The sequence below is a fragment of the Ranitomeya variabilis genome, chromosome 3, assembly GCF_051348905.1.
Source record: "Ranitomeya variabilis isolate aRanVar5 chromosome 3, aRanVar5.hap1, whole genome shotgun sequence".
NCBI lineage: Eukaryota > Metazoa > Chordata > Amphibia > Anura > Dendrobatidae > Ranitomeya > Ranitomeya variabilis.
Window position 1 is genome coordinate 688,334,020 of NC_135234.1, and position 25,623 is coordinate 688,359,642.

Consider the following 25,623-nt stretch of genomic DNA (forward strand, 5'->3'; position numbering starts at 1 on the left):
AAATCCTGCTGATATAAAGAGGGGTCCCCCATTCAGAATACTCCGCATACTTCCATTACAAAGACCTTTGATTTAAAAAGGGAAAATACCACAAGGTTACTGCCACCTAATCTGAGAGCAGCATAATGTAGGGGCAGAGACCTCGAATCCAGCGATGTGTCACTTTACTGGGTTGTTTGATGTAGTTTTATTAAAAAAAAAAAATAAATAGATCACTATTTGAATCAGGAGTTTATCACTATAGGACTAGGAAGCCTGCTGCCATGTAGTCCTCCATATTCATGTGCTCTGTATAGCCCTGTCCCCACTAGTGGCAGCTTTCTGCCTATGCAGAATGAGTGGTGTGGGCGGAGTTATACAGGGCTCAGCATTAGAGAACCGCTAGATCTGCAGCAGAGAAACAGTGATGTTACTGCAGCAATCAGCTCAGAAAGTGACAGATCGCTGGAATCATGGTCCCTATCCCTACATCCTGCAGCTCTCTCTGTATGGATATATTACTCAGACCAAAATGTATATTTTCATGCAAACTGAAATTTTCAAGCTGAACATTGTCTTTAATGTACCAACATATGATTTGACATAATAAAACTAAATATATAATGAAGCTAATCTGAAACAGTCTTGATTATACAAAGTTTCCACAGCTCGCATGTAGTCCTATGCGCCTCCATGACAAACACACCTTTAAAGTAGCCTAATCCCACCATCATGTGTTCTCCATCTTTAAATGCCCCCCTGCTTTGCAACAGAAGCGGCAGAGAAAAGGTGGAGACCATGTCACTGCAGAATCTGACTACACAGGATTTGTTGGTAGCCTGTGTCTATTAATCTACATAGGAACTGTGAACAAAACAATATTTTTAAATGAAGATTGTTGCTGTTTCCTTTAGAGCCACTTTCACACTTGCATATTTTGTACCAGCATTTTCATTTTGTTTGGGCAGGACATTACATTGATATAACTCCCCATGGCTGTGTGTCCATTAGTCGGGGTCTCGGTCCTGCTCGGCCCTTATTCACATATATATATTTATATAGTTTGACATATGGTAGAGGTTAGGACCGTCCCCCATAGGGTCACCTTGACGTGGTGGGATGGCTTTTACGATTTTTGGATCAAAATTATGTTAACCAAGCACCCCATGTTATTTTCATGCACTATTGCCATTTACTTCAGGGTATTTGCTCATTTTGTTTTTATCTTAGGTCTTACCAGTATTTTTAAGCTAAGATCAGTGAAGTCTACACAGAAAAGCTAAGATGGAAACACTCATGTTCTGGCCCACACTCGGTCTGTCTTGAAAATACAGGTATATAAACATCAATGCATCTAAGACCATTTTAATATATATATATATATATATATATATATATATATATATATATATATATATATACATACACACACACATATACCTGGAACAGAGTCTAGTAGGGAACAAGGTAGCAACAATATTCTTCTTTTACAGAAATCTTAAAAAAATAAAAAAAGTGATAAAATACAATACATCAAGTTTTTTAATCAATATTTCTCAGAGTGTGTGAACGAATATATTGACAGATTTAAGATTCTATATCCAATTTTTAATGCATCTTTATAGAAAATCTGACAAAGGATTGAAGAAATAATCCAGTTGTGTTTTAATCTATTGACTCTTTGGTAATTTTTTAAAATAATCTCTGAAGAACATATCCACAAATATATATATAGTCGCTAGAATATATTCACAGTGCATTTAGTCACAATGTCAAAAAGGTGCAAGAAAGAAAACTCAAATAATAGTCAATTTACACTTTCATTGATACGTTTTCAGTTTAACATCAAGTCTTTTCCCAGAATGCTAAAATAAGGGACACAGGGTAGAGGCCTCACTCATCCAAAATTTACGTCATATACATAGCGCACCTGAATTATTGCACAGTCTGTAATATGTGCTAAACACTTACACTCAGTTTAATAGTTCTTAAAGGGGTTGTCTGGGCATAAAATGCGGATGGACCAATCCATGGCTGCCTTTTTTAATAACGAAAACAGTGCGGGATTTGCAGATTGGTGATTTTTAGTAATTAGCATCCATTTAAAAAATTACTGGCAATGGCGAACCCCCAGCATGAGGAGCAAGATCTCACAACCCTCCTCGCAAGAGCTCACATTCTGGACTGCACAGGCTCTGCTACATACACTTACCAAGCGACATCGTTAGATCGGTTAGCGCTCGTTAATGGCACAGTAAAGGATGTAGCAGAGCTTGTTTAGTTCAATGTGCAAGCTCTTGCATGTTTTCACAAGACAAGCTGTATAGGGTTGTGGGATCCGGTCCTGTATGTCAGGATCCCAAAATCAGAAAGTTCAGACCCAACTTTTGCTAGAACATTAAGGGACATTAGTTAGTTAGACCTTCCAATTATTTTTCCTTTTTTTAATACTTAGTAAAGGGAATCTGTCAGCATAGAATGACTGTTCAAACCAAGTATAGGCGCTCGGTACTTCATGGGTGGTCAAACATTTAATTGCTTGGGGGCCTTTAATACATCATTGAAGGTCCTACACCCACCCAGCACAACCACCGATCAACAGCGCCAGCCCCATGTAAAGCGTGCGCAAAGTGAAACAGCACAGCCCCTTAGTGGCCACTCATGGGTACTGCAGGTCAGCTCCTATTCATTAGAAAATAAGTATCCTTGGAGGGGAGACTTTGCTTTGCGATGTTAACACATTTTCATTACACCCTCTGCTTTGGAGAATAGCAAGAAAGATTTACAGATTTCACTTTTGTTTGGGGCCATATCCGCTCTGTGTTGGATATTGCGGAGCATAAGAAACAGGATTTACATTTGGAACAAACGTCTTACACTAGGGAGTCATGAATACGGCTGTATGTAAGGTGGGTGTTCAATCAATAAAAACATGGGGGGAAAACTTATTTTTTAACTTCACTCTGCTGGTAGAAGACAAAAAACGCCCCAGTAAAAGCCGTGCAGCGTGTGTATGCAGATTATGTATGTGTGACACAAGGAGCGTCCATCCAATGATGCCAGCAGACAACTCCTGCTGTCTTGCAGAACTGCAGGCGCCATGAATCTGCTACTGGCTGTTACTGCAGCAGCATTTCATAGAAAACCCTTAGAATTGCCTGCCGGGAAGTATGCACCCGAGAGGAGTAGTCCAAGGCAGGCTCCCGGCAGCTTCTCCCGGCCCCGCTCGCCATGGCTGACCGATGGGGGACCTTCAACAGATTAGTTACCTGAGACAATCCCCAGCTGGACTTGCCCTGGACAAATTAGCTGGGATACGATCCCCCGGCTTTTCAAAACCAGACTTGAAATGCTGCTGCGCTTTAGAGTAAAACCTGCTTGGCTGCAAGTCAGTATCTGACTCATGCTGGTCGTAGTTCGGGCGCCATCAATCATGTGTCAGATTCCTTTTAAAGGGTTAATTCATACATGGCAGATTTGGTGCAAACAAGTAAATGGAAGAGTCACAGAATGACTGTGCAGAGCAAGTACAGGCGCTCTGTGCTCCCTCGGCGCGGCCCAGCGCTTAATTTCACCTTTGCACCTACTTGTTCTCCCTCTATCTCCACCCTTATGTTGCTCCATAAAGGCAGAGCTGTGAATCAAACAACAAAGAAAAGGGGATAGAGGGGCGAGTAAAAGGCCATGTGCTGGCTGCAAAACAACCCTGCACAGATATATATTTTCATATGCAGACATTTTGGGAAGGCAGCTCATCCTGTGCAAGACGGGGTTGTGTCCATAACCGACTGCACGGGGTAACCTCCTGCCATCAATTGTAAACTTCTATTGCGGGACATGGAGGCACAGTTTTAATTGTAAGAGTTTACATTAATATAAAAGAAACTTTGGGAGAATTAGTAAAACTACAGTCAACTACAATCTATACAGTAAAATTTCCAACAAATTGCTCCAGTGATTTATTATGGAGCCATGAAAGGGACTTGTGAGCTTGGCTTCCTGTTTTAGGCACCATGCAAACAGTAGAGCCATGTGCATAGAGATCACAGAACTCCATAGTAGGGAGCTATACAGTCTTAGTGCCCTGCCACACAGGCAGTCAGTTGTCACCTACATGGAGAATGGACCTGCACATGCAACGATGGAGGGTGCAGAGTATATTTAAAGGGGTCGTCTGCAACTTTTATTTGGATGGTCTATCCTTAGGATCGGTCATCAATACCAGTCTGGTGGGGGTGCGACACCTGACACCCCATATCAGCTGATGCGTGTGATTGCAGAGTGGAATGGCACAGCTTTGTCACCCGCATAGCAGCCACAGCAGGGTGCTGCAGATCAATGCCCATTCACTTGAATAAGGGCAGATGTGTAGTACCTGACACTAGTCACTATGCAGCTGCTGGAGCTTTGCTGTTCTGTTCCACAACATGCACATCCAGCCACCGGCACAAGCTGATCGGGGGGGGTATTGATGACCTACCGTAAGGATAGGCCATCAATATTAAAGGTATCAGACGACCCCATTACCTAAGCTGGACCATAAAAGGTATCACAATGCAGTGTAATATAAAGGATCGTTACCATTTTGTGAAGTGCAAGCACAAGGATCAATTTATCTTTTTATTCCACATTCAGTCAAATTCTCCAATGTGCTCATTACTCATCTAGAACAATATCCTGGCCGTGCCTGGTCTTGCATTTTGCAGTTCCTGCTTTCTGGAGTTGAGCACTATAGTGTATCTACACTGCAGGAACAATTAACCATTTCTCTCTATGCTCTCCCTATTCACATGCTTGTGAAACACAGCATGGCTTACATTAGTGTTAACATTAAAATTAAGAAATGAAATCATAGGACTGTCAATCCCAGAGTGCTGTATGCAATAACCCGACTGCCAATATCACAGTGGAGCGCGACCAACCAATCACTATCTGGCCAACTGGGCGCTCGAGTATCCATGCAGGCACGTGTGATATGGTGGACATTAACGCGGGGTAGCCGGACATGGGTTACGTACTTCATGCAAGGAGTCAGTGCTGAGACACGAGCACAAAGTCATAAGGCACTCTGGGACCGAAGATCTGGAAAGTGGGACAGTCACCCGCGGGACAGTCACCCGCGGGACAGTCACCCGCGGGACAGTCACCCGCGGGACAGTCACCCGCGGGACAGTCACCCGCGGGACAGTCACCCGCAGGACAGTCACCCGCAGGACAGTCACCCGCAGGACCCCACACTTTACTCCAGGTAAATTACAGCTGCCGCAATGAAAACTACAACCCGATCAGTGTGCGATATATACCTCCGAGAACGCCCGCACTGAGGGAATAGTGATCCGACATAATACTGGACCAGTGTAAAGAGTCACTAAGTTACTGGTGAACACATTCTATTTACCAAGACAAAACTTCTTTATACATCACAAAAATATTAGGATCTGTAGGCTGGGACCCCTGCAGGTGGGCGACACGTTATAAAATACTTACACACACACAAGATCCAAAAAAGGTCTGCACCCAGTGATATAAATACAAAGCGCATTTTCGGTATGCGTCGTGCAGCTTTAGAGAGGAGGCGGATGCTTTGGACGAGCTGTAGTCAGTCTTTAGAAAATTTGCTGCTCAAATAAGATCTTTTCAAAGCCAGGAGGAGGGGTGTGATAGAACTCGCTGAACTGACAATCCAGGATGGCGCTGTCGTCCACTGCAGGAGAAAGCATGGGCAGAAGTGGTCAGTGAATATCGGAGTGATCACACAGCAATTTATAGTGTGTTCTTTATGATCATTACAGTGCGCAATATAACTGGAGAGATGTTCTATCCAGTTAAAGGGGTTGTCCATCAATAGAAAAAAAGTCTACACACCCATGTTAAAATGACAAATACAAAATAAAACCCCTGAAAAATAAAAATCTTATCAATAAGAAGAATTTCAGCTTTTTTTCCCCACCTTAGGGTATGTTTCCACGTTCAGGAAACGCTGCGTTTTTGACGCAGCGTTGAGCAGCATGCATAAAAAACGCAGCGTCCAGATGTTACAGCAGTGTGGAGGGGATTTCATGAAATCCTGTCTCCACTATGCAGTAAAAGACGCATGCGGCACACCCGAGAAAACTCACATGCGGTGCGTCTTAATAACGCAGCATGTCCTTACATTGCAGAAAAAACGCAGGTGACCTGCCAGTGACCTCAGGTGCAGATTTGGTCAGGATTTTACCTGCATAAAATCCTGACCAAATCCTGAAGCAATCCTGAACGTGTGCACATACCCTTAGAATTGCATTAGATGCAGAAAATAAGCAGGTTCAAAAAAACAAACAAAAAACTTGTGTGTTTCCGCTGGAGAAATGCACTAAAAATGCATGAAATCTGCATATGGCCATCAATGTTTTGTCAAGGCAAAAATACCAGGAAGTGTCAAAAGAAAAGTATGTAAATTATGACAAACAAAAACCAATGCAAAAAAAAAAAAAACGTAAGAAACCTGAGAGTATGAGCACATGATCAGGAATTGGCAGCATATGTCCGCTGCATCAAAGCGCTGCCAGCTGTTGGACGCAGGTGAATCCGCATGTGATCACTAAACTGTGCAGAATCCCCACGCCCTATACATTGTACAGGTGAGATTTATCTTGCAGAGGCTCGCGTCTCCACATTGTACAGGTGAGATTTATCTTGAAGAGGCTCGCGTCTCCACAAGATAAATAGACATGCTGCGGTCTGGAGAGACGTGCCATATGTCCGTCGCCACGGGCATCTCTGGACGCATACTGGACCTGGGATTTCTTGAAATCCCATCCACTATGCTGTAAGAGATGGACGCTGCAGATTGGATGGATGGACGCACGACATCCAACCCGCAGCGTTTACTGATCATGTGCACATACCCCAATAGGTGCAGAAACACTGCACCATCAAAAACTCATCAAATACTCATCGTGGGAAGGTAGTCTTAACGTCACCCATAATCTGTACATTTCAATTGAGAAAAACTGAAATCTTTGTGTAAAAGGTAAAATTATTAAAATAATGTGGTTGTTGTAATTCAGCGTATATGCACAAATGTGCTATTTATGCACCATGACAGCTTTCAGTCTTTTTTTGGTAAAAGTCTACCAGCATATCACATATAGGATTGGCAATCTTTGCCCTCTCTTCCTTGCAGTAGCTCCAGATTCATCAAATTGCGAGGGCATCTCCTGTGCACAGCGCCCTCTTCAGGTCACCCACGGATTTTAAATTGGATTCAGGGAGGGGCTCTGGCTGGGCCATTCCAAAACTTTGATCTTCAGGCGGAGTCATCCTTGATTTGGAGGGATGTTGTTCTCATGATGAAGGGTAAAATTCATCTTCACTTTCATCTTTTTTAGTAAAGGCTGGAAGGATTTGCTGCAAAATTGTCTGATATTTGGAACTAATTCCCTCCTTGACTAAAGCCCCAGTTTTAGCTGCCAAAAACCAGCCACAAAACAAAATGCTGCCTTCATCATGCTTCACTGTATGTATGGTGTTTTACCATCCTATCCCACAGGCCAGACATTGCACAAAACCATTGAGAAACAGATTGTGGACAACAAGGGGGAAAGTTCTGAAATGATTCTTCTTTTTACAAACGATAAAAATTTGTACAATTTTTTTTTTTACTTGATGAAAAAAAAACAAAAAGGGGTGTGTAGGTTATCAATATCAGATTGGTGGCTGTCTGACACTCCAATGGTCACTTATTAACAGTTCTTGTGGCAAGTGGAAACTTGTATATTGAGACTGAACTGCAGAGCTCCATACACTCAGAGGCAGCTGTTCTTGGATACTACAGCTCAGCTCCCACACGCTTCAATAGAAGATGAGCTGCAGTATTCAAGAATGGAGGGTTCTTGTGGATTGGCTCTGTAAACTCTACTTCTACCTTCCACAGGACCTGTTAAAGGGAACCTGTCCCCCCCAAAATGGAAGGTGAGCTAAGCCCACCGGCATCAGGGGCTTATCTACAGCATTCTGGAATGCTGTAGATAAGCCCCCGATGTAACCTGAAAGATGAGAAAAAGAGGTTAGATTATACTCACCAGGGGCGGTCCCGCTGCGGTGCCTCCCATCTTCTTACAATCACGTCCTCTTCTTGTCTTCACGTTGCAGCTCCGGCGCAGGCGTACTTTGTCTGTCCTGTTGAGGGCAGAGCAAAGTACTGCAGTGCGCAGGCGCCGGGAAAGGTCAGAGAGGCCCAGCGCCCATCAGATCAGACCGCCCCTGGGTGAGTATAATATAACCTCTTTTTCTCATCTTTCAGGACATATCGGGGACTTATCTACAGCATTCCAGAATGCTGTAGATAAGCCCCTTATACTGGTGGGCTTAGCTCACCTTCCATTTTGGGGGTGACAGGTTCCCTTTAACACCTTATCTATGGGGGTGGAGGGTGTAAAACACTTCACCTATACAATGCTGGTTAACTATCCCAAGAATGGGTGATATAGTCCTGGAAAGCCCATTTAAAGAACATACCGTATATACTCGAGTATAAGCCGAGATTTTTAGCCCAAATTTTTGGGCTGAAAGGGCCCCTCTCGGCTTATACTCGAGTCATGGTCGGCGGTGGGGTCGGCGGGTGAGGGGGAGAGGGCGCTGAGGCATACTCACCTAGTCCCGGCGCTCCCCCTGCCTGTCACACTGTCTTCGGGTGCCGCAGCTCTTCCCCTGTTCAGCGGTCACGTGGGACCGCTCATTAGAGAAATGAATATGGACTCCACTCCCATAGGGGTGGAGCCGCCTATTCATTTCTCTAATCAGAGGTGCCAGTGACCGCTGACAGAGGAAGAGCTGTGGCACCGAAGACAGTGTGACAGGCTGGGGGAGCGCCAGGAGCGCCGGGACTAGGTGAGTATTTTATATTCACCTGTCCACGTTCCACCCGCCGGGCGCCGCTGTCTTCCCAGCGTCTCTCTCTCCGCACTGACTGTGCAGGTCAGAGGGCGCGATGACGCATATAGTGTGCGCGCCGCCCTCTGCCTGATCAGTCAGTGCGGAGAGACGCCGGGACGGGACGCTGAGGAGCTGCAAGCAAGAGAGGTGAGTATGTGTTTTTTTTTTTTTTATTGCAGCAGCAGCGTTATATATGGCACAGATTTATGTGGAGTATCTATGGGGCAACGGTGCAGAGCACTATATGTGGCACAGATTTATATGGCACATCTATGGGGCAACGGTGCAGAGCATTATATATGGCACAGATTTATATGGCACATCTATGGGGCAATAATGAACAGTGCAGAGCATATATGGCACTGCTTTATATGGAGCATCTATGGGGCCATAATGAACGGTGCAGAGCATTGTATATGGGGCATCTATGGGGCCATAATGAATGGTGCAGAGCAATGGCACCACTTTATAAGGAGCATCTATGGGGCCATAATGAACGGTGCAGAGCATTCTATATGGCACAGCTATATATGGAGCATCTATGGGGCAATAATCAACGGTATGGAGCATTATATATGGCACAGCTTTATATGGAACCTCCTTTGGGGCAATAATGAACGGTATGGAGCATCTATTTTTATTTTTGAAATTCACCGGTAGCTGCTGCATTTTCCACCCTAGGCTTATACTCGAGTCAATAAGTTTTCCCAGTTTTTTGTGGCAAAATTAGGGGGGTCGGCTTATACTCGGGTCGGCTTATACTCGAGTATATACGGTATATAAAGCAGAGACATCCCGACTGTTGTAGTAAACTCTTGTAAACCTTATGAAATAACCATTCAGGTACATTTCAGCTGTAAATTGTGCTCATCAATGAGGAGTCTCATAAAGACCCTCTCTACTTAGTGCTGCCTGTAAGGACACCTATTAACAAGGGGATGGCAACACCCTGTTGTCACTCTAATGCACAAAAGACGCTCAAGAGCTGTTGCTTCATGCAGGATACGCATCAGAAATGTTGTGAAACCAGACTCTCAATTAAGGTGCTATTCCACAAATATTATTTAACTGTTTACAGGATATATCACAAATTTAAGATTGATGGCGATCTTACTGCTAGGACCCCAACTGATCCAGAGAATGTGAATGGAGCAATACGCTTATGCATGTCCTCTGCTCTTCTCACTTCTATAGGAGTCGAGTGCACACATGACCAATGCTCCTATTGACAGTGAACAGGGGTCACGCAAAGCACCCTACTGCTCCCATCACAGAACTTGGGACCACTGGTTTCAGATTTCTTACCCCCACTTGATCATATATTTATCATCCGTCCTTCGGAAAACTGATGATGGTTGGATATCCCTTTAAAAAAAATGGTTTTCAGCGCCAATCCTTCTACGTGTGCAATATAGACATACTATGTATCAGACTGCTACCTGGTTCTCTAAACTGATGTGCAAGACAAATCTGACACCAACTGACCTTATATAGGGGATGTGCCAACCAGGGCTGTGGAGTCGGAGCCCATTTCGGTGGAGTTGGTGTCATGGAAATTGAGGTGTTGGAGGTTTGGCTTACCGACTCCACAGCCCTGGTGCCAACTACCCCATGACCTCTCGTTCTCAGAGGAGCTAAACGGTCGTCATCGGGGGTCTTGTAGAGATGCAATCTCCTCTTCTTCATTAATAACACCAACATTCAGCTTAACCAGCTACATACACAGACAGAAGGCTGTCTTGTCACAAGCTGAACATCCAAGTTTATGGGGAGCAGGGAGGAATAGCTAGCAACTGAATGCGGATTTGGCAGACAGAAAGTGAAGGCTGACTTACCGTACACAACAGGATACACGGTCCCCCTGATACCAGATGAAGGACAAAGCATATTCTTTCCGTTCAAGTAAACATTTAATTCTACGTGATCATAGGTGATACCCTAAAGGGACAAGCGGACAAAATACATAAGCTTCAATTGACAAATTTCCTAAATACACATTTTTGCAACTTTATTTGAAAACTGCAAGATACATTTCTGATTTGTTGATGTTTAGAGCAGTAGCTAAGATGAATATGTGTCCTTGTGCGGAGAAGAAAAAAAACAGAAAAGTTAAAAAGGTGTTACCTGGCACTAAATGATTGATGATCTTTGTGTAGGATAGTGAATGGGAGATATAGCGCAGTGCTAGTAAGCAGACACCAAGTGTATGAGGCTGCTGTGCTCCACCGTATCACATATCTGGATACTGCTGGAGCAGATTACAGCTGATCAGTGGGGGCGCAGGGCGGTGACGGTCTCGCAAACACCAACGGGTTGGTTTACAATTTCAGATACATTGGGGAATTTAAAAAAAACAACAAAAAAAAAACAAAAACAAGAGGTGTTACCGATCCAGATACTTAGAAACTCAGCATATTTGTTCATTTTCAGTGAAACATGGCTGCAATTCTCACTCCACTCTGAGCTGATCAGCTGACATGTGCCCATACCAGCACGCGTGGAATCGCGATACACTGACGTCTGTTAACATGTTAAATGCAGCTGTCAATCTCTGACATTGGCATTTAACATGCTCGGCACCTGTCACATGATCTGCAGAAGACCCCCATGGTTGTCATTGTATATCTGCTATGAGTGCTGCCCCGTGGCAGTGATATTTGGATCACTGCGTTGAGAAATGCCTGATAAAAATATAAAAAATTAATCCAAATCGCTAAACAGTGTAAAGGAGAGAAGGAAAAAAACAAAAAAAAAAAAACACGCCAGAATTACATTTCTTTGGTCTCCGCAACATTGCAATAAAATGCAATAACGGGCGATCAAAAGATCATATCTACACCAAAATGGTATCAATAAAAACCATCAGCTCGGCATGCAAAAATTAACCCTCACCCTGCCCCAGATCATGACAAAATGGAGACACTACTGGTCAAAAAGTGGAGAAGTCTGATGCCGTCCAGGGGTGTATACTGCAGAGGAGGAGCCACAGTTAATCTTTTTCAGATTATGCATAGTGTCGCCTCCTAGTGGACAGCAGCATAACACCCATGGTCCTGTGTCCCCCAATGAGGCGACAGAGTAATGGAGTTTTGTTTAAACAAACAAACAAACAAACAAAAAAAAAAAACACAATCGTGGAATTGCACTTTTTTGCAATTTTACTGCACTTGGATTTTTTTCACATGTTATCCAGTACATTATTTGGTAAAATCAATGGTGTCATTCAAATGTACAACCCACAAAAAAAAAAACAAGCACTCACATGCCATATTGATGGAAAAATAAAGACGTTATGGCTCTTGGAAGAAGAAAAGCAAAAAAGAAAACAAAGGAAAATGGCCCAGGGAGTGAATGGGTTAAAGGGAATCTGTCACCAGTTTTTTGTCACCTAATCTGACAGTAGCATAATGTAGGGGGAAGAGACCCTGGTTCCAGTGATCTGTGATTTACTGGGCTGTTTCCTGTAGTTTTAAAACAGGGATTTTATCAGCAGATGATCATCACTAGAGATCTAGTAAACCTGCTGTCATGTAGTCTTCCATATTCATGAGCTGTATACAACCCTGCCCTCACCACTCATTGGCAACTTTCTGTGTACACTGTGCATAGGCAGAAAACTGCCAATCAGTGGTAAGGGCTGGGTTATACAGAGCTCAGTATTCAAAGAACAGGTAGGATCTCCAGCAGAGAAAACAGGGATTTTATGAAAAGGACAGCAAGCAGCCCAGTAAGTGACACATCGGTGGAAACAGGGTCTCCGCTCTACATCATGCTGCTCTCAGATGCGGTAGCAAAATCCTGGTGACAGTTTCCCTTTAAGCAAACTCTGTAATATTGCAATTGCAGGAGAAATGAATCCAGAGAAATTGTAACTTCACATCAGGTTCTCTCACAGATTACAAATGTTTGAGAGTCATACAAGACAAGCACCCGGTGATTAGCAGGACTTCTTTAAAAAGAACACAAGCACATCGGCTGTCAGTCCTCTACACAAGAAATGCAGAGGTGATGCGCGGTCTTGATCATCGGTCCATTCAAATGCAGAACTCTGGAATCCCATTCTCAGAACTGCAGGGGAGCAAAATATCAGATCGGTAGTGATCACCATCATCATCTGCACTTTTGATGCGGAGGTGGCGTTTGGCGCAGTGTCTTGCGGGCTATAAAAAGCTAGTAACCCACTGAGGAGGTTCCCAGTGACGTGTCAGTGGGCTTCATTTTCACAGATGTGAGTAATAACTCATGCAATCCACAAAGGCAAAGAAATCAAGGGATAGATTCCATAAATTAAGTTATATGCAATAATGAGAAATGACACCGGGAAAAAGTATTGATCATGCTTAGCGAAATGTATTTAATACGCTGTACAAAAGCCTTTGTTGGTGACGACAGCTTCAAGACGCCTCCTTTGAGAAACTAGTCGCATGCATTGCTCAGGTGTGATTTTCATCCAGTCTTCGACACAAAAACACTCTTCATATCCTGAAGGCCCCGTGAGCTCATATGAACTCTGAGCTTTAGTTCCTTCCATACATTTTCCATTGGGGTCAGGTGATTGGCTGGGCCCTTCTACTAGCTTTAATTTTCTTTCTCCAATTGAGAGTTTTCTTGGCTGTGTGTTTGGGACCATTGTATTGCTGTATCCACTTCATCATCATCATCTTCATCATTTTCATCATTCTGGTAGATAGCGGAAGATTTTTTATCAAGAATGTCTCGGTACATTTGTCCATTCATCCTTCCTTCAATAATATGAAGTTTGCCAGTGCAATATGCTGAAACACAGCCCTACATCATGATGTTCCCACCTCCAAACTTCACCATTGGTATGGTGTTTTGGGGGTGACATGCAGTGCCTTTTGCCTCCAAACATGTGTATTATGGCATCCAAAAAGTTCAATTTTGGTCTCATCTCACCTGAGTATATTCTCCCAGTATTTCAGTCTTGTCTATATGTTTTTGAACAAACTTTAAAACGTGTTTGAACATGCTTTTTGTTCCCTGCATGTGTTGCAGCAGTTTATGGCTGCAAAACATGCAGCTGCAGATAATTGAATATATTATCCGAGCATGCCCAAGATACTCTGATAACTCGTTATCAGAGCACGTTCGCTCATCACTATTCATCAATGGAGTCTTGCGTGGATTGCTTTCTAATTACTGATAGATTTCAGCTGGTGTCATTACTTTCCATGACTTTTTTCACCTATCTTCATGTGTTCAATGGTTCCCCACTGTGTTATACAGAAAATACGTAAGTACATCACTGTATGAAATCCACAATTCGGCTTACCACCACATCACCCTCCTGTGGAAGGCTATTTGCCGGCAGCCTGTTCTTCTCCTCATCGTTGTAATAAATGGCCCCATCGTTTCTTATGACCAGACTGTGCACATCTCGACCCAAAGGAATCTGATTTAAATTTGCTTTTTGCGTTGCAACGCCAATGCCCCACACGCCTGGAATAGCAAGAAAAAACAAAAACAAGTAGCAGCCCATTAGTATCCATTTTGTCAGTAAGTGATATGTACGGTATTCTGACAACAGTATATGAAAAAGAAAACTAAATGTTCACAGGGGCAGCATGTCTACTTACCTTAAGCAAGAGGAGAATGTCTCCTGGCAAAGGGATTTTTTGATAGGGAACAACACCTTTAAGCAACCTTGCATCTTTTGTGTGTCACTGTGCAGCCCACGCCTAATTGTTACTGAAGCCCCTCTTCTCTCCAACGCCACGGGTGTAAGTAATACTGTAAACTGTACTACTCAGTGCAATCTCACAACATACACTCTAGCATACATTTTATTAACATTAAAACAGATCAAAACTGTACAACTTTCAAAGATGTGCTGCTTAAAGGGTACCTGTCAGGTCCAGATTATCTATGAAAATAAAAAAGCAACTTAGCTGTGATAATTATCATCTATAGAGGGGATATTACACAGGTGGAAGTCATCAGTGAATGGAGATAACAACTGATAACCGCGATGCGCCCTGCTCTTCTCCAGACATTGGGCAGGGTTCTCCAATAATGCCCAGTATTCAGTCGATTGACGTCCCGCTTAGCTTGTGAATGTGCCGAAGGGGCATCAATTATCTGAACAGCAGCTGTGACTGCTGCATGCTGCGCACCCCTCCCCGATTACAGCATTTTCTCCTTTACCTATGGGATCATGCAGAATGAATTGCTACTAGTGATGAGCGAACGTGCTGGGATAAGGCGTCATCAGAGCATGCTCAGGTGCTAACCGGGTGACTTCAGCATGCTTGAATAATATGCTGGAGACACTGATGCACCCAAGCATCCTCAGTTAACGCCTTATCTGAGCGCTGATCATTAATTGCTACATTTACGAAAGTCAGTATAAATGTATAACTCTGGTAATAATGACCAGCCATCTTTTCAATCCCTTACGGACCTCGCTTACAGCTTGTGTATTAAGAAAGTAGTAACAGTATAATGTAGTATAACAGTGCCTCCATCATGCACATAGGTGACCAAAAAAAGTGACGGGCCATAAAAGCTGTAAATAACCATATGCCTTAAAAAAGGAGAACCAGATACAATAAAGGTCTTCCTTGCCTGAGCATCAACATTAACAGTCATTATGTAACCACAAATGAACAAATATTAAAAGAAGCTGTCTTGGACTCTGAGCGATAAGTCATCAACATAAGGTTGGTGGAGGTCCAACACTCGGTGCCCTCACTGGCCAGCCACCCTCACTGGCCAGCCCAGGTAGCAGAAGGATATACAGTAAGCAGATATGGAGCTGGGATAGCCAGGTTCTGCAGTTTACATCCCATTCTTCAGAGCGTTATCAGTTTATCCACGGGGCACTGGAATCCACTGACCCCAGATTAACAACCTCTGGTAAGGCTAGGTCATCAATATGAGAGTCCCGGACAGCTGATTATAATGTAAAAACAACTGAGATGTAACATACACTATATCGAGTATACTGGAGACACACAAGACAAAGCGTGCACAAGGCTCCTTCTCCAGGGACAGCACAGACCAAGGCATTGAATGAGAGGACCTGTCACTACATTTTTGCAGGCTAAACTGTAAACATTATAAAAGTAGCAGAAGAACTGACTCCTCTCCATTCAGGAGATATTTGCTTGCACATTTTATTGTGCCTATTTTGCAAATTCATCCTCTTCAACCAAAGGGGCGCATTAAAAGAGATTCTTCTCTGGGGGCAGTTTACAATTTCTCCTGTAAGATAATGTCAAATCACAGCAAAAAAGGCAGTATAAAATGTGGGGGTGGGCGGACGACGGCAATACCCCCAGAGAAGTGAATCTGAATTGGCTTTTTCTGTGTGATCTGGTAAGACTCCTACCTGCCCAGGTCACACAGATCTCACTGCTGAGTGTAGGGAGTGTCAGTACATACACAGCTCTGGAATAATGCCTGGTATCCGGGATACAGAGCGGTGTAGGTGACATGCTGCGGCTCTTACAGAACTGTCACTTACATTATGAATGACATAGGGAGAGCGGTGGGGTGGAACACAGTGTCATCTATTCTGCGCTGCCAGCGACGGCTACAGGGCGCTGTATATAATGTCCTCCCTCTGCGCTTATAATGTCAGCACATGCTGGCAGCGAGATCTGTACGATCTGGTTAGACATGAGTCTTGCCAGATGCCAGAGAAACAGCCGATTCTAAGCTTCTCCGGGGTTTGTTCTCAGACCCCATATGATGGCATTAGCTTATAATTGTGTAATGTCATGCAAGGCAAGCGTAATCGCACCCAGAGAAGAATCTCTGCTAATGCTCCTCTGGTTATAGAGGAGCTATAATAAAATTTACTAGCTAAAATCGGCACAATGAAGAGGAGAATGTAAAATAATAAAAGCTACATTTTATTCAGCTACTTTATGATGTGGCCATTTTAGCATGTAAAAAATAAAAAATGTCCTCTGCAAGTGCTCGCTCACATGACCCCAATTTCAGTCCGAGTACTGTCCGTAAGGCTAGGTTCACATTGCGCTAGTGGGTGATCGCTAACGGACAGCGTTGCACGGCGAAAATGTTGCAATTAACGCCGTGCAACGGGTCCGTTAGCGCACCCATTGACAGCAATGTAAATTTCGCCTGCAGCGCATCGCTAGCGCGTGCCTTTCTCGGCTCGCGCTAGCGATGTGCCGTTCTATTGTGGCGCGCCTCGGACGCTGCTTGCAGCGTCCGCGGCGCGCCCAAGGTCCGTTCCCCGCTCTCGCAGATCACCGATGCAGGGGACGTTAACGCGACCCCTAAACGCGACCCCTAAACGCGACCCCAACAAATACATTGCGCTAGCGCTAAACGGATTGCCCTAACGCAATGTGAACCTAGCCTAAGAGAATGGAGCCGTGTAGATGAACGAAAAATTAAAATCAGAGCATGCATTTTTTCCGTAAATCGGTTGAGACTCACCTAATCAAGTCTATCGGTATGCAAAAAAAAACAAAAAAAATGGATGCCATATGCAGAGCATCCATTTTTTTTGTTTTGTTTGATTTTTTAAAGGATACTCGGCAAATCTGTAACATAGGAAACTGGAAATGGTTCTAAATTAATAATAGCTGCTGTAAAAAAAATGGATTGCACATGGACAAGTGTGAATGAAACTCAGATTACCGTAAATACTCATGCATAAGCCGAGTTTTTCAGCACAGTTTTTGTGCTTAAAATGTCCCCCCTCGGCTTATACATGAGTCAATTGTCTCAGAAAGGCGGCCAGGGAGGGGGAGCGGCGGGTCAGAGGCCCGAGCCGGCGTCTGTGCTAAAGCCTGTGCCGCTGCTAAAGAGAAATGAATATTCATTTCTCTGTAATAGCGCACAGTGACAGCTGCCGGCTTCCAGCACACATCCTACTTATCTTCCTGCGTGCCCTCGCTGCATCTCGCTCGTTCTGGCACCAGCAGCTCTTTCATTAAGGCAATGAATATTCACGCCTCTCCACTCCCATAAGTGTGGAGTGAATATTCATTACCTTAATGAGCAGGGCCACATGATCGCTCGGCAGGAAGAGCTGCTGGCGCCGAACGAGATGCAGAGAGGGCGCGCAGGCAAAGTAAGGATTTTTTTTTTTATAGGAACCATGCATACAGGGATAGGGGATAAGGAGCCATACATACAAGGACAGGAACGGGTGAGCCATGCATACAAGGACAGGGACGGGGGAGCCATGCATACCCAGCTAACACTTGAGTAAATAAATTTACCCAGTTTTTCGTGTCAAAATTAGGTGTCTCGGCTTATACTCTAGTATATACGGTATTTTTTTTTTCGGTCTAAGAGGAAAGAGTTCTAGCACTTCACTTTGTCTTAGAATTGGTAAGGGGCAGTGAAACCCTCTGCCAATCAGTAAGTGATAGCATATGGCTAACCTGTATAAAGATGGCCAGTTTCCTTCCCCCTAACAATGACATTGCTCACTGGGTGGTAGTAATATCAGTACAATGATGTGGCAATAGGCTGCCCTCACCTACCTGTAGATTGCACTTTAAACTCAAAGTAACTCTTGTTTTGATGCAGCGGCGCATTAGCAAGACATGCCCCCGTGCCACAGATCCTTCTGCCATTCTTTACAATTACTACATCAGTTCCTGAAATAAGAAAAAACAATACAGAAGGGTTCACAAATTTTAGAACTTCGCAAATTGTACCTTTCTGGATCCAGGGATACTAAATGTGTTTATTGTTTCTATTTATTTTGAAATGGGAAAACTGGGACTCGACGGCCTGCTCGGCTTCCATGGTAGTACAAAGATGATGAAGCCGGGGGTATTCAGTACGCCAGTGGGTGCCATGGTAACACATTAGACCTGGCAATTACAGATCACATCAGATTCCAATCATCTAAATGGCGCTATTAGAAGCTAACAGTGGCATGTAAATGGTTAAAGGGAACCTGACAGCCGATACATGCTGCCTATGGTTCCAGCAACATTTAGCAGGCACTGGTTCTATGATGTCAGCCAGGTATGTCTGAGGGCTGTCCCACACGTCCAGATAATTCCGGTACCGGAAAAAAATCGGTACCGGAGTTATCCGTGCCGGTGTGGCCGTGAGCTCACGTAGGCCATACGTGCGGCACACGTGTGCCGCCCGTGTGCCGAGTGGGTACCACACGGAGCGTGCAGGAGACAGCGCTAAAGTTTAGCGCTGTCCCCTGCATCGTGCTGAAGCCGCGATTCATATTTTCTGTGCAGCAGCGTTTGCTGCATAGAAGATATGAATAATAGCGTTTAAATGAAAGATCTATGTGTCCGCCGCCCCCCCACCCCTTGTGCGCCCCCCCGCTGTTCAGAAAATACTCACCCGCTCCCACGTTGGCTGTCGCTCCTTCCTGGTCTGGCCGCGGCTTCCACTGTATGCGGTCACGTGGGGCCGCTCATTTACAGTCATGAATAGGCGGCTCCACCTCCCATAGGGGCGGAGCCGACTATTCATGATTGTAAATGAGCGGCCCCACGTGACCGCATACAGTAGAAGGCGCGGGGCAGAGAGGAAGCAGCGACAGCCAACGTGGGAGCGGGTATTTTCTGAACAGCGGGGGGGGCGTGGCGGACACATAGATCTTTCATTTAAACGCTATTATTCATATCTTCTATGCAGCAAACGCTGCAGCACAGAAAATATGAATCGTGGCTTCAGCACCATGTGGGGGGGGACAGCGCTTACTGTAGCGCTGTCTCCGGCACGCCACACGGAGAACGTCCGTGTGAGGAGCGTGTTTTACACGGACCCATTGACTTTAATGGGTCCGTGTAATACGTGCGCTCCCACGAACACTGACATGTCTCCGTGTTTGGCACACAGAGACAAGGTCCGCAAAAAATCAATGACATCTGCACAGATGCATTGATTTTAATGGGTCTACGTGTGTCAGTGTCTCCGGTACGTGAGGAAACTGTCACCTCACGTACCGGAGCCACTGACGTGTGAAACCGGCCTGAGTCAGAAACTCAGCAGCTTAAAAGCCGTCGGGGACCGCGATGCACAAGAGATTAGTTGGACAGGCGAGTCCACAGCGGCTTCTGACAGTGACTGACAGGTTTCTCCCTATACATACACGTAGGGTGAGACCTGTCACGTACGGAGAGGGAGCAGGGAGAAACCGCCGGGGATTCGTCTGTCTGACTAGTTTCCCATGTGGCCAAGTCCCCACCAGCTTTTAAAGTGTGTTTTTCTCTGAAACTCAGCTGCATTTCATAGTCAGATGTACCTGGCTGAGATCATACAACCAGTACCTAATCCATACTGGTCGTTGATCAGGCAGCATGCATCAGCTGTCAGGCTCCCTTTAAATACCAGCAATAGGAGCTAGCTCGTCATTGCTGTTTGCCTACTACATACACCCGCACTCAACATAGGATGTATTAGTATGTCCAATGTCAGTAAGAGGTTAAAAAGGAAGTCCAGGACCAGGACACTGATGACTTATCCATAGATTAGGTCATCAGTAACAGATCAGAGGGTCAGACACCAGGCATCCCCACCAGTCAGCTCTGTACTCTCGCCTGGATGGAAGCAATGTACGGGGTGGAACACGGCAGCTCTGTGTAGTTAACGGCCACTGCTGGATACCGTAATTACTTTCATCTCCCATTCACTTCAATAAGAGCTGAGCTGCAGCCCCCTCCCCAATATTTGGGTCAACCTGTTCCCAATCTAGAATGATGTTCCCAGGTATCACTAGCGCCACCCGACTATCTGAAAACTTGGAATATATGTTAGAAGTCTTCCCTTCTGTGTATTATATACTTTAGTGTATATACACTGTTCAAAAAATAAAAGGGAACACTTACAACACCACAACGTAACTCCAAGTCATTCACACGTCTGTGAAATCAACCTGTCCCGTTATGAAGAAACATTTCTGAATCAATTTCTCCTGATATTGTGGAAATGGAACAGACAACAGGTAGAAATGATAGGTAATTAGCAAGATAACCCATGTAAAAGGAGTGGTTCTGCAGGGGGTGATCACAGACCATTTATCTGTTCTCATCCGATTTGGCTGTTTAGGTCACTTTTGCATTTTGTCATTGCTGTCACCCCTAGAAGTACAGTAGCATGAAATTGCTCAGATAGTGCAGCTCATCCAGGATGGCACATCAATGCGAGCTGTGGCAAGAGGGGTAACTGTCAGCACAGTGTCCAGAGCATAGGGCAGATACCAGGAGACGTGAAGGGGGCCGTAGGAGGGCAACAACTCAGCAGCAGGACCACTACCTCCTCCTTTGTGCAAAGAGGAGCAGTGCCAGAGCCCTGCAAAACGATCTCCAACAGGCCACTAACATCCATGTGTCTGCTCATACTGTCAGAAAGACTGCATGAGGGTGGTAGAGTCCGACGTCCTCAAGTGGGTGTTGTTCTTACAACTCAATGTGCAGGGTGATTAGCATTTACCAGAGAACACCAAGATTGGCAGAGTAGACATTGGCACCCTGTGCTCTTCATGGATGAGAGCAGATTCACACTGAGCATAAGTGAGTTTGGAGACGTTGTGGGGAATGTTCTGCTGCCTGCAACATCCTTCAGCATGACCGGTTTGGCAGTGGGTCAGTAATGGTGTGGGGTGGCATTTCTTTTGAGGACCGCACAGTCCTTCATGTTCTCGCCAGAGGTAGCCTGACTACCATTAGGTACCGAGATGAGATCCTCAGACCACTTGTGAGACCATATGCTGGTGCAGTTGGCCCTGGGTTGCTTCTGATACACGACAATGATAGGCCTCATGTGGTTTAAGTGTGTCAACAGTTCCTGCATGATGAAGGAATTGATGCTATGGACTGGCCCGCCCATTCCCCAGACCTCAATCCAGTTGAGAACATCTGGGACATCATGTCTCGTTCCATCCACCACAGTCTGTCCCCAAGAGTTGACAGATGCTTTCATTCAGATCTGGGAGGAGATATCTCAGGAGACCATCCGCCGCCTCATCAGGAGCACGCCCAGGCATTGTAGGGAGATCATACAGGACCGTGGAGGCCACACACACTACTGAGCATTATTTCCTTGTCTTGAGGCATTTAGACTGAAGTTGGATCAGCCTGTAATTTCATTTTCCACTTTGATTTTGATTATCATTCCAAATCCAGACCTCCGTGGGACATTCATTTTGATTTACATTGATCATTTTTAGGTTTTATTGTTCTCAACACATTCCACTATGTAATGAATAAAGATTTGCGACTGGAATATTTCATTCAGTGATATCTAGGATGTGGGATTTTAGTGTTCCCTTTATTTTTTTGAGTGGTGTATATGTAGTACACTAATATATATAATACACTGACAGATATATATATATATATATACACACAAATAGGTGTGCGTGTCAGATACATAGCAGTGTATTATACAATGTGTATACTTATACCCACATCCATCCGTGCAGGGCGCCTGTGAGCTGTGGACGCTGCGCCCTATGGAGGCGGTTACACCCCACACAGCAGACATGATGGACGCTCGCGATGCCGGAAGTGCTCAGGCGCCCGACGCCACAGGACGCAGCTCCGCACACCTCTCCCGTGTATTCCCGCCACTCACCCATGTGCTGAGTGTCCAGCTGCACGGCCGGCATCTCCTTCAGCGGGATGTGTCCGGAGCCGCCATCCCCGCAGCACCAGCAGCACAAGAACGACATAGCAGCAGCGACTACAGCCCGAACTGCCGGCCAGAAGATCTGCTGCCGAGTCCAGCTGTGTGTGCAGTCCGGCTGTGTGAGGGCTGGAGAAACCACAGCGACGCCTGCTGGGCTGGAGCCGCACGTGACAAAAACTCGTTTTCTCCAATCACAGCACAGCTTTAATTTCTCATTATTCTTTTGAAAATGAAAGCTGTGCTCTGATTGGTTTTTGTAGTCACTAAACGACAGTTTTAGCTGAGCGTTTGCATGAGTCTGCCCCACTGTGTGATTCATAGCTGACCTGACAGTAGTGCCCCAGACTGGAGGCCTATAAATTACAGGGGTGTAACAAGCTCGTTCGTTATACCCTTGCAGGGACCCTCAGCAATCCCAATAAGTGGGCTCTGAAGAGGTTGAGCCTGCACACATCCGCTCCATTCATTCTCTATGGCAGTGGCGAAGTAAGCAGCACCATCGGTGGGTCTCAATATTGACCCCCAGCAATCAATAAGTTATTCCTTTTCCTTTTGATAGGGGATAATCTATAAATCTGGTGATTTGATCTATAGATGCTCTGCTGGCGCGCCATTAATACATGTTACATCATTGCTATTTTGAGATTTGTCACTTTTGACCTTCATCAAATTTCCCAAACTACAGAATATTGAAATCCATATGATGGCGTCTAGGTTATCAGTATGAGAAATACCTGACGCCACAATGTAATTCGTAATCAGAGGTGTAGATCGATGAGGTGCAAGAGGTAGGAGCTGTACTAGGGCCTGGTGCCTGAGGGGCCCAAGCAATGTCACTGGTATTATAAATGGTGCATGTTAGCTGGGTGCATTTAAAAAAAAAATGTCATCTTAAATGTGGAAAGGGGCTTGGAAGAGGATGTAGGTGCTCTATCTCTAGCCCCTCACTCCTCCCTCTACATCATACATGCCAACTCTGGCCCGCTGGGTGGTTATATTTGGCCCACGATGTCAGCACCACCCCTCCCCCATCATACTATTTGGAGGACTATGTGGGGCCATTATACTGTATGGATGACTATGTGGAGCCCATTATTCTGTATGGAGGACTATGTTGGGCCCATTATACAGTATTCAGGACTATGTGGGGCCCATTATTCTGTATGGAGGACTGTTGGGCCCATTATACTGTATTAAGGACTATGTGGAGCTTATTATACTGTATGGATGACTATGTGGGGCCCATTATACTGTGCGGGGATAACAGTTGGGGCATCATACTGTCACAGGTTTACCGCTACAGAGAGGAGCTAGAAGACTGTAGTGTGTGATTTCTTCTACGCCTGCACTGATTAGAAGCACTTCACCTTCATATTAAACGGTGCAGGTTTATTCTAGCAATGCAGGGGTTAATCTGCTCAGCTGACAGCTCTTGGAAGCTTTCCTGCATTAAGGCTCAGCTGTTCATTGTTAGTCACTACCCTCTCCTATATTTTCTGGGCCCTGGCTAGCACTCATTGTCAGAGTTAGCTTTTGCTGCATGGTTGTAGGTTGATTGGTGGCTGATATTTGAGAAGGCGTTTGGTGGATTTATCTGTGACTGTTGCTAGGATTTGGGTGTGTGCTAATTCCCCTTCTCCTACTTTGGTTTTATCCCATCTTCCACTCCCCGATGTCTTCCCCTGTTGTTTGTGTGAGAATATTTGTATGATTGGTATTTTTTAGTTATTCCTGTTCATATTTCCTTGCTAGTCTTGTTTGTGTATTACGGTACACTACTACTCCTCTCTCCTTCCTTGGGTGGAGGAAGGGTACAGACTGAGGGCAGATTCATGAGCTAAGGCAAGGTACATAGCCCCGGCATCTTCACCATCAGAAGTAATGCGGAGAAAAGGGTAAGCTAGGGTGCCCCTAGCTTTAGGGACAGGAAAGGAGCCCCTGGTCCTGAGACACCTAACAACATGTCATGACACATATTGTGTTGAGGTTGCCATACTTTGCTGGGGGGGGGGGGGGTACCGTAGGGTCATCATACCGTGCGTGTGGTGGGTACTGTGGAGGATTTCACTCTGGGGGTATGATACTGTGTTTAGGGCACTACTTTTGTTGGCATCATACTTTATTATCTGTATTATTTAATAATTCAAGGTTTTTTATCCTTTGTTATTACATATTATATATTATTTAATATATCAAGGTTGGCCCTCTACATTGTCCAAGTTTTTTTTTTATTTTGTCCCCCTCTGTATTTGAGTTTAACATCCCTGCTCTACATAGAATCTCATCATGAAAATGGGAATGTGGAAAACCACATAGAAAACGACCAAACTGGGTGCTAGTACAACAACATCTTTATTGAAAAACAACACAGACAAGTAAAAAACTTTCCAAGATTCAAGACAGAAGAAAGAACAAGGTGCAAAAATGGTGGCTATACACCCATCAAATGGCCACCATGTCTAAAAACCGTGCGGACCGGTGTCCGATGGCTACCCTCTCCAGATAAACATCCAGTTTGTATCATATATATCATGACCCCATGGTCCTCTAGGACCGTACAACTCACCCTATATATGCCCCGGAAAACCGGACTAATCACCGCAATTGCGGTCGGGAGTATACCTGTGAACAGGGGGATGTTGAGAAGGAGGCCCGGACCGGTCACCGCACGAGCACCCGACGCGCGTTTCGGAGCGGAAGCTCCTTCGTCAGGGGGATAGAATCTCAGCAGCAGCATCTATCTTCTATCTCAGTAATGTATCATTCTCTTTTCACTGAATACACATTTTACAGGTGAATTGAGAATTTTGAGAATGACTGATCAGTCCAGGAGGAGAAAGAAGCAGATTTCTCTTATAAGATATATTACAGAGTTTCATATTTTCATGTGTTCTATTGATGTATGAAATAAGAATTAAAACGATGGTTACTCTTTAATGATTATCGGGAACAGGGGGTCCTAGGAAAGCTTGTTTCCCGATAATTGTGCAGTTTGTACAGGCTGCTGATCATCAGATGAACAAGCAAAATGCTCGTTAGTCGGTGAACTGATCTTTTTCCTTACCTTAACCCTATTCTGACATCCGACGTACTATCCCGTCCATGTGGGCTGGGCCC

At 44.8% G+C, this 25,623-nt stretch overlaps 1 protein-coding gene across 1 annotated transcript; it reads right to left on the bottom strand.

The window, feature by feature from the left end:
• Positions 1–1,620: 1,620 nt before the first annotated feature.
• SPRYD7 (SPRY domain containing 7) lies at positions 1,621–22,658 on the bottom strand. The gene is made up of 5 exons (XM_077298098.1): positions 22,453–22,658; positions 18,384–18,500; positions 14,189–14,355; positions 10,731–10,833; positions 1,621–5,683 (listed from the first exon to the last, which is right to left on the bottom strand). The coding sequence occupies exons 1-5, from the start codon at positions 22,547–22,549 to the stop codon at positions 5,586–5,588; spliced, it is 582 nt and encodes a 193-aa protein (XP_077154213.1). The 5' UTR covers positions 22,550–22,658; the 3' UTR covers positions 1,621–5,585.
• Positions 22,659–25,623: the final 2,965 nt, after the last annotated feature.

Bases quoted from the DNA above. Each gene is read 5' to 3' on its own strand.
- SPRYD7 (XM_077298098.1), bottom strand. From the start codon at position 22,549: ATGTCGTTCTTGTGCTGCTGGTGCTGCGGGGATGGCGGCTCCGGACAC. The intron at 14,356-18,383 runs GTAGGTGAGGGC...TTGCTATTCCAG, and splicing joins GTTTAAAGTGCAATCTACAG to GCGTGTGGGGCATTGGCGTT. The intron at 10,834-14,188 runs GTAAGCCGAATT...TTGTCCCTTTAG, and splicing joins CACAGGAGGGTGATGTGGTG to GGTATCACCTATGATCACGT.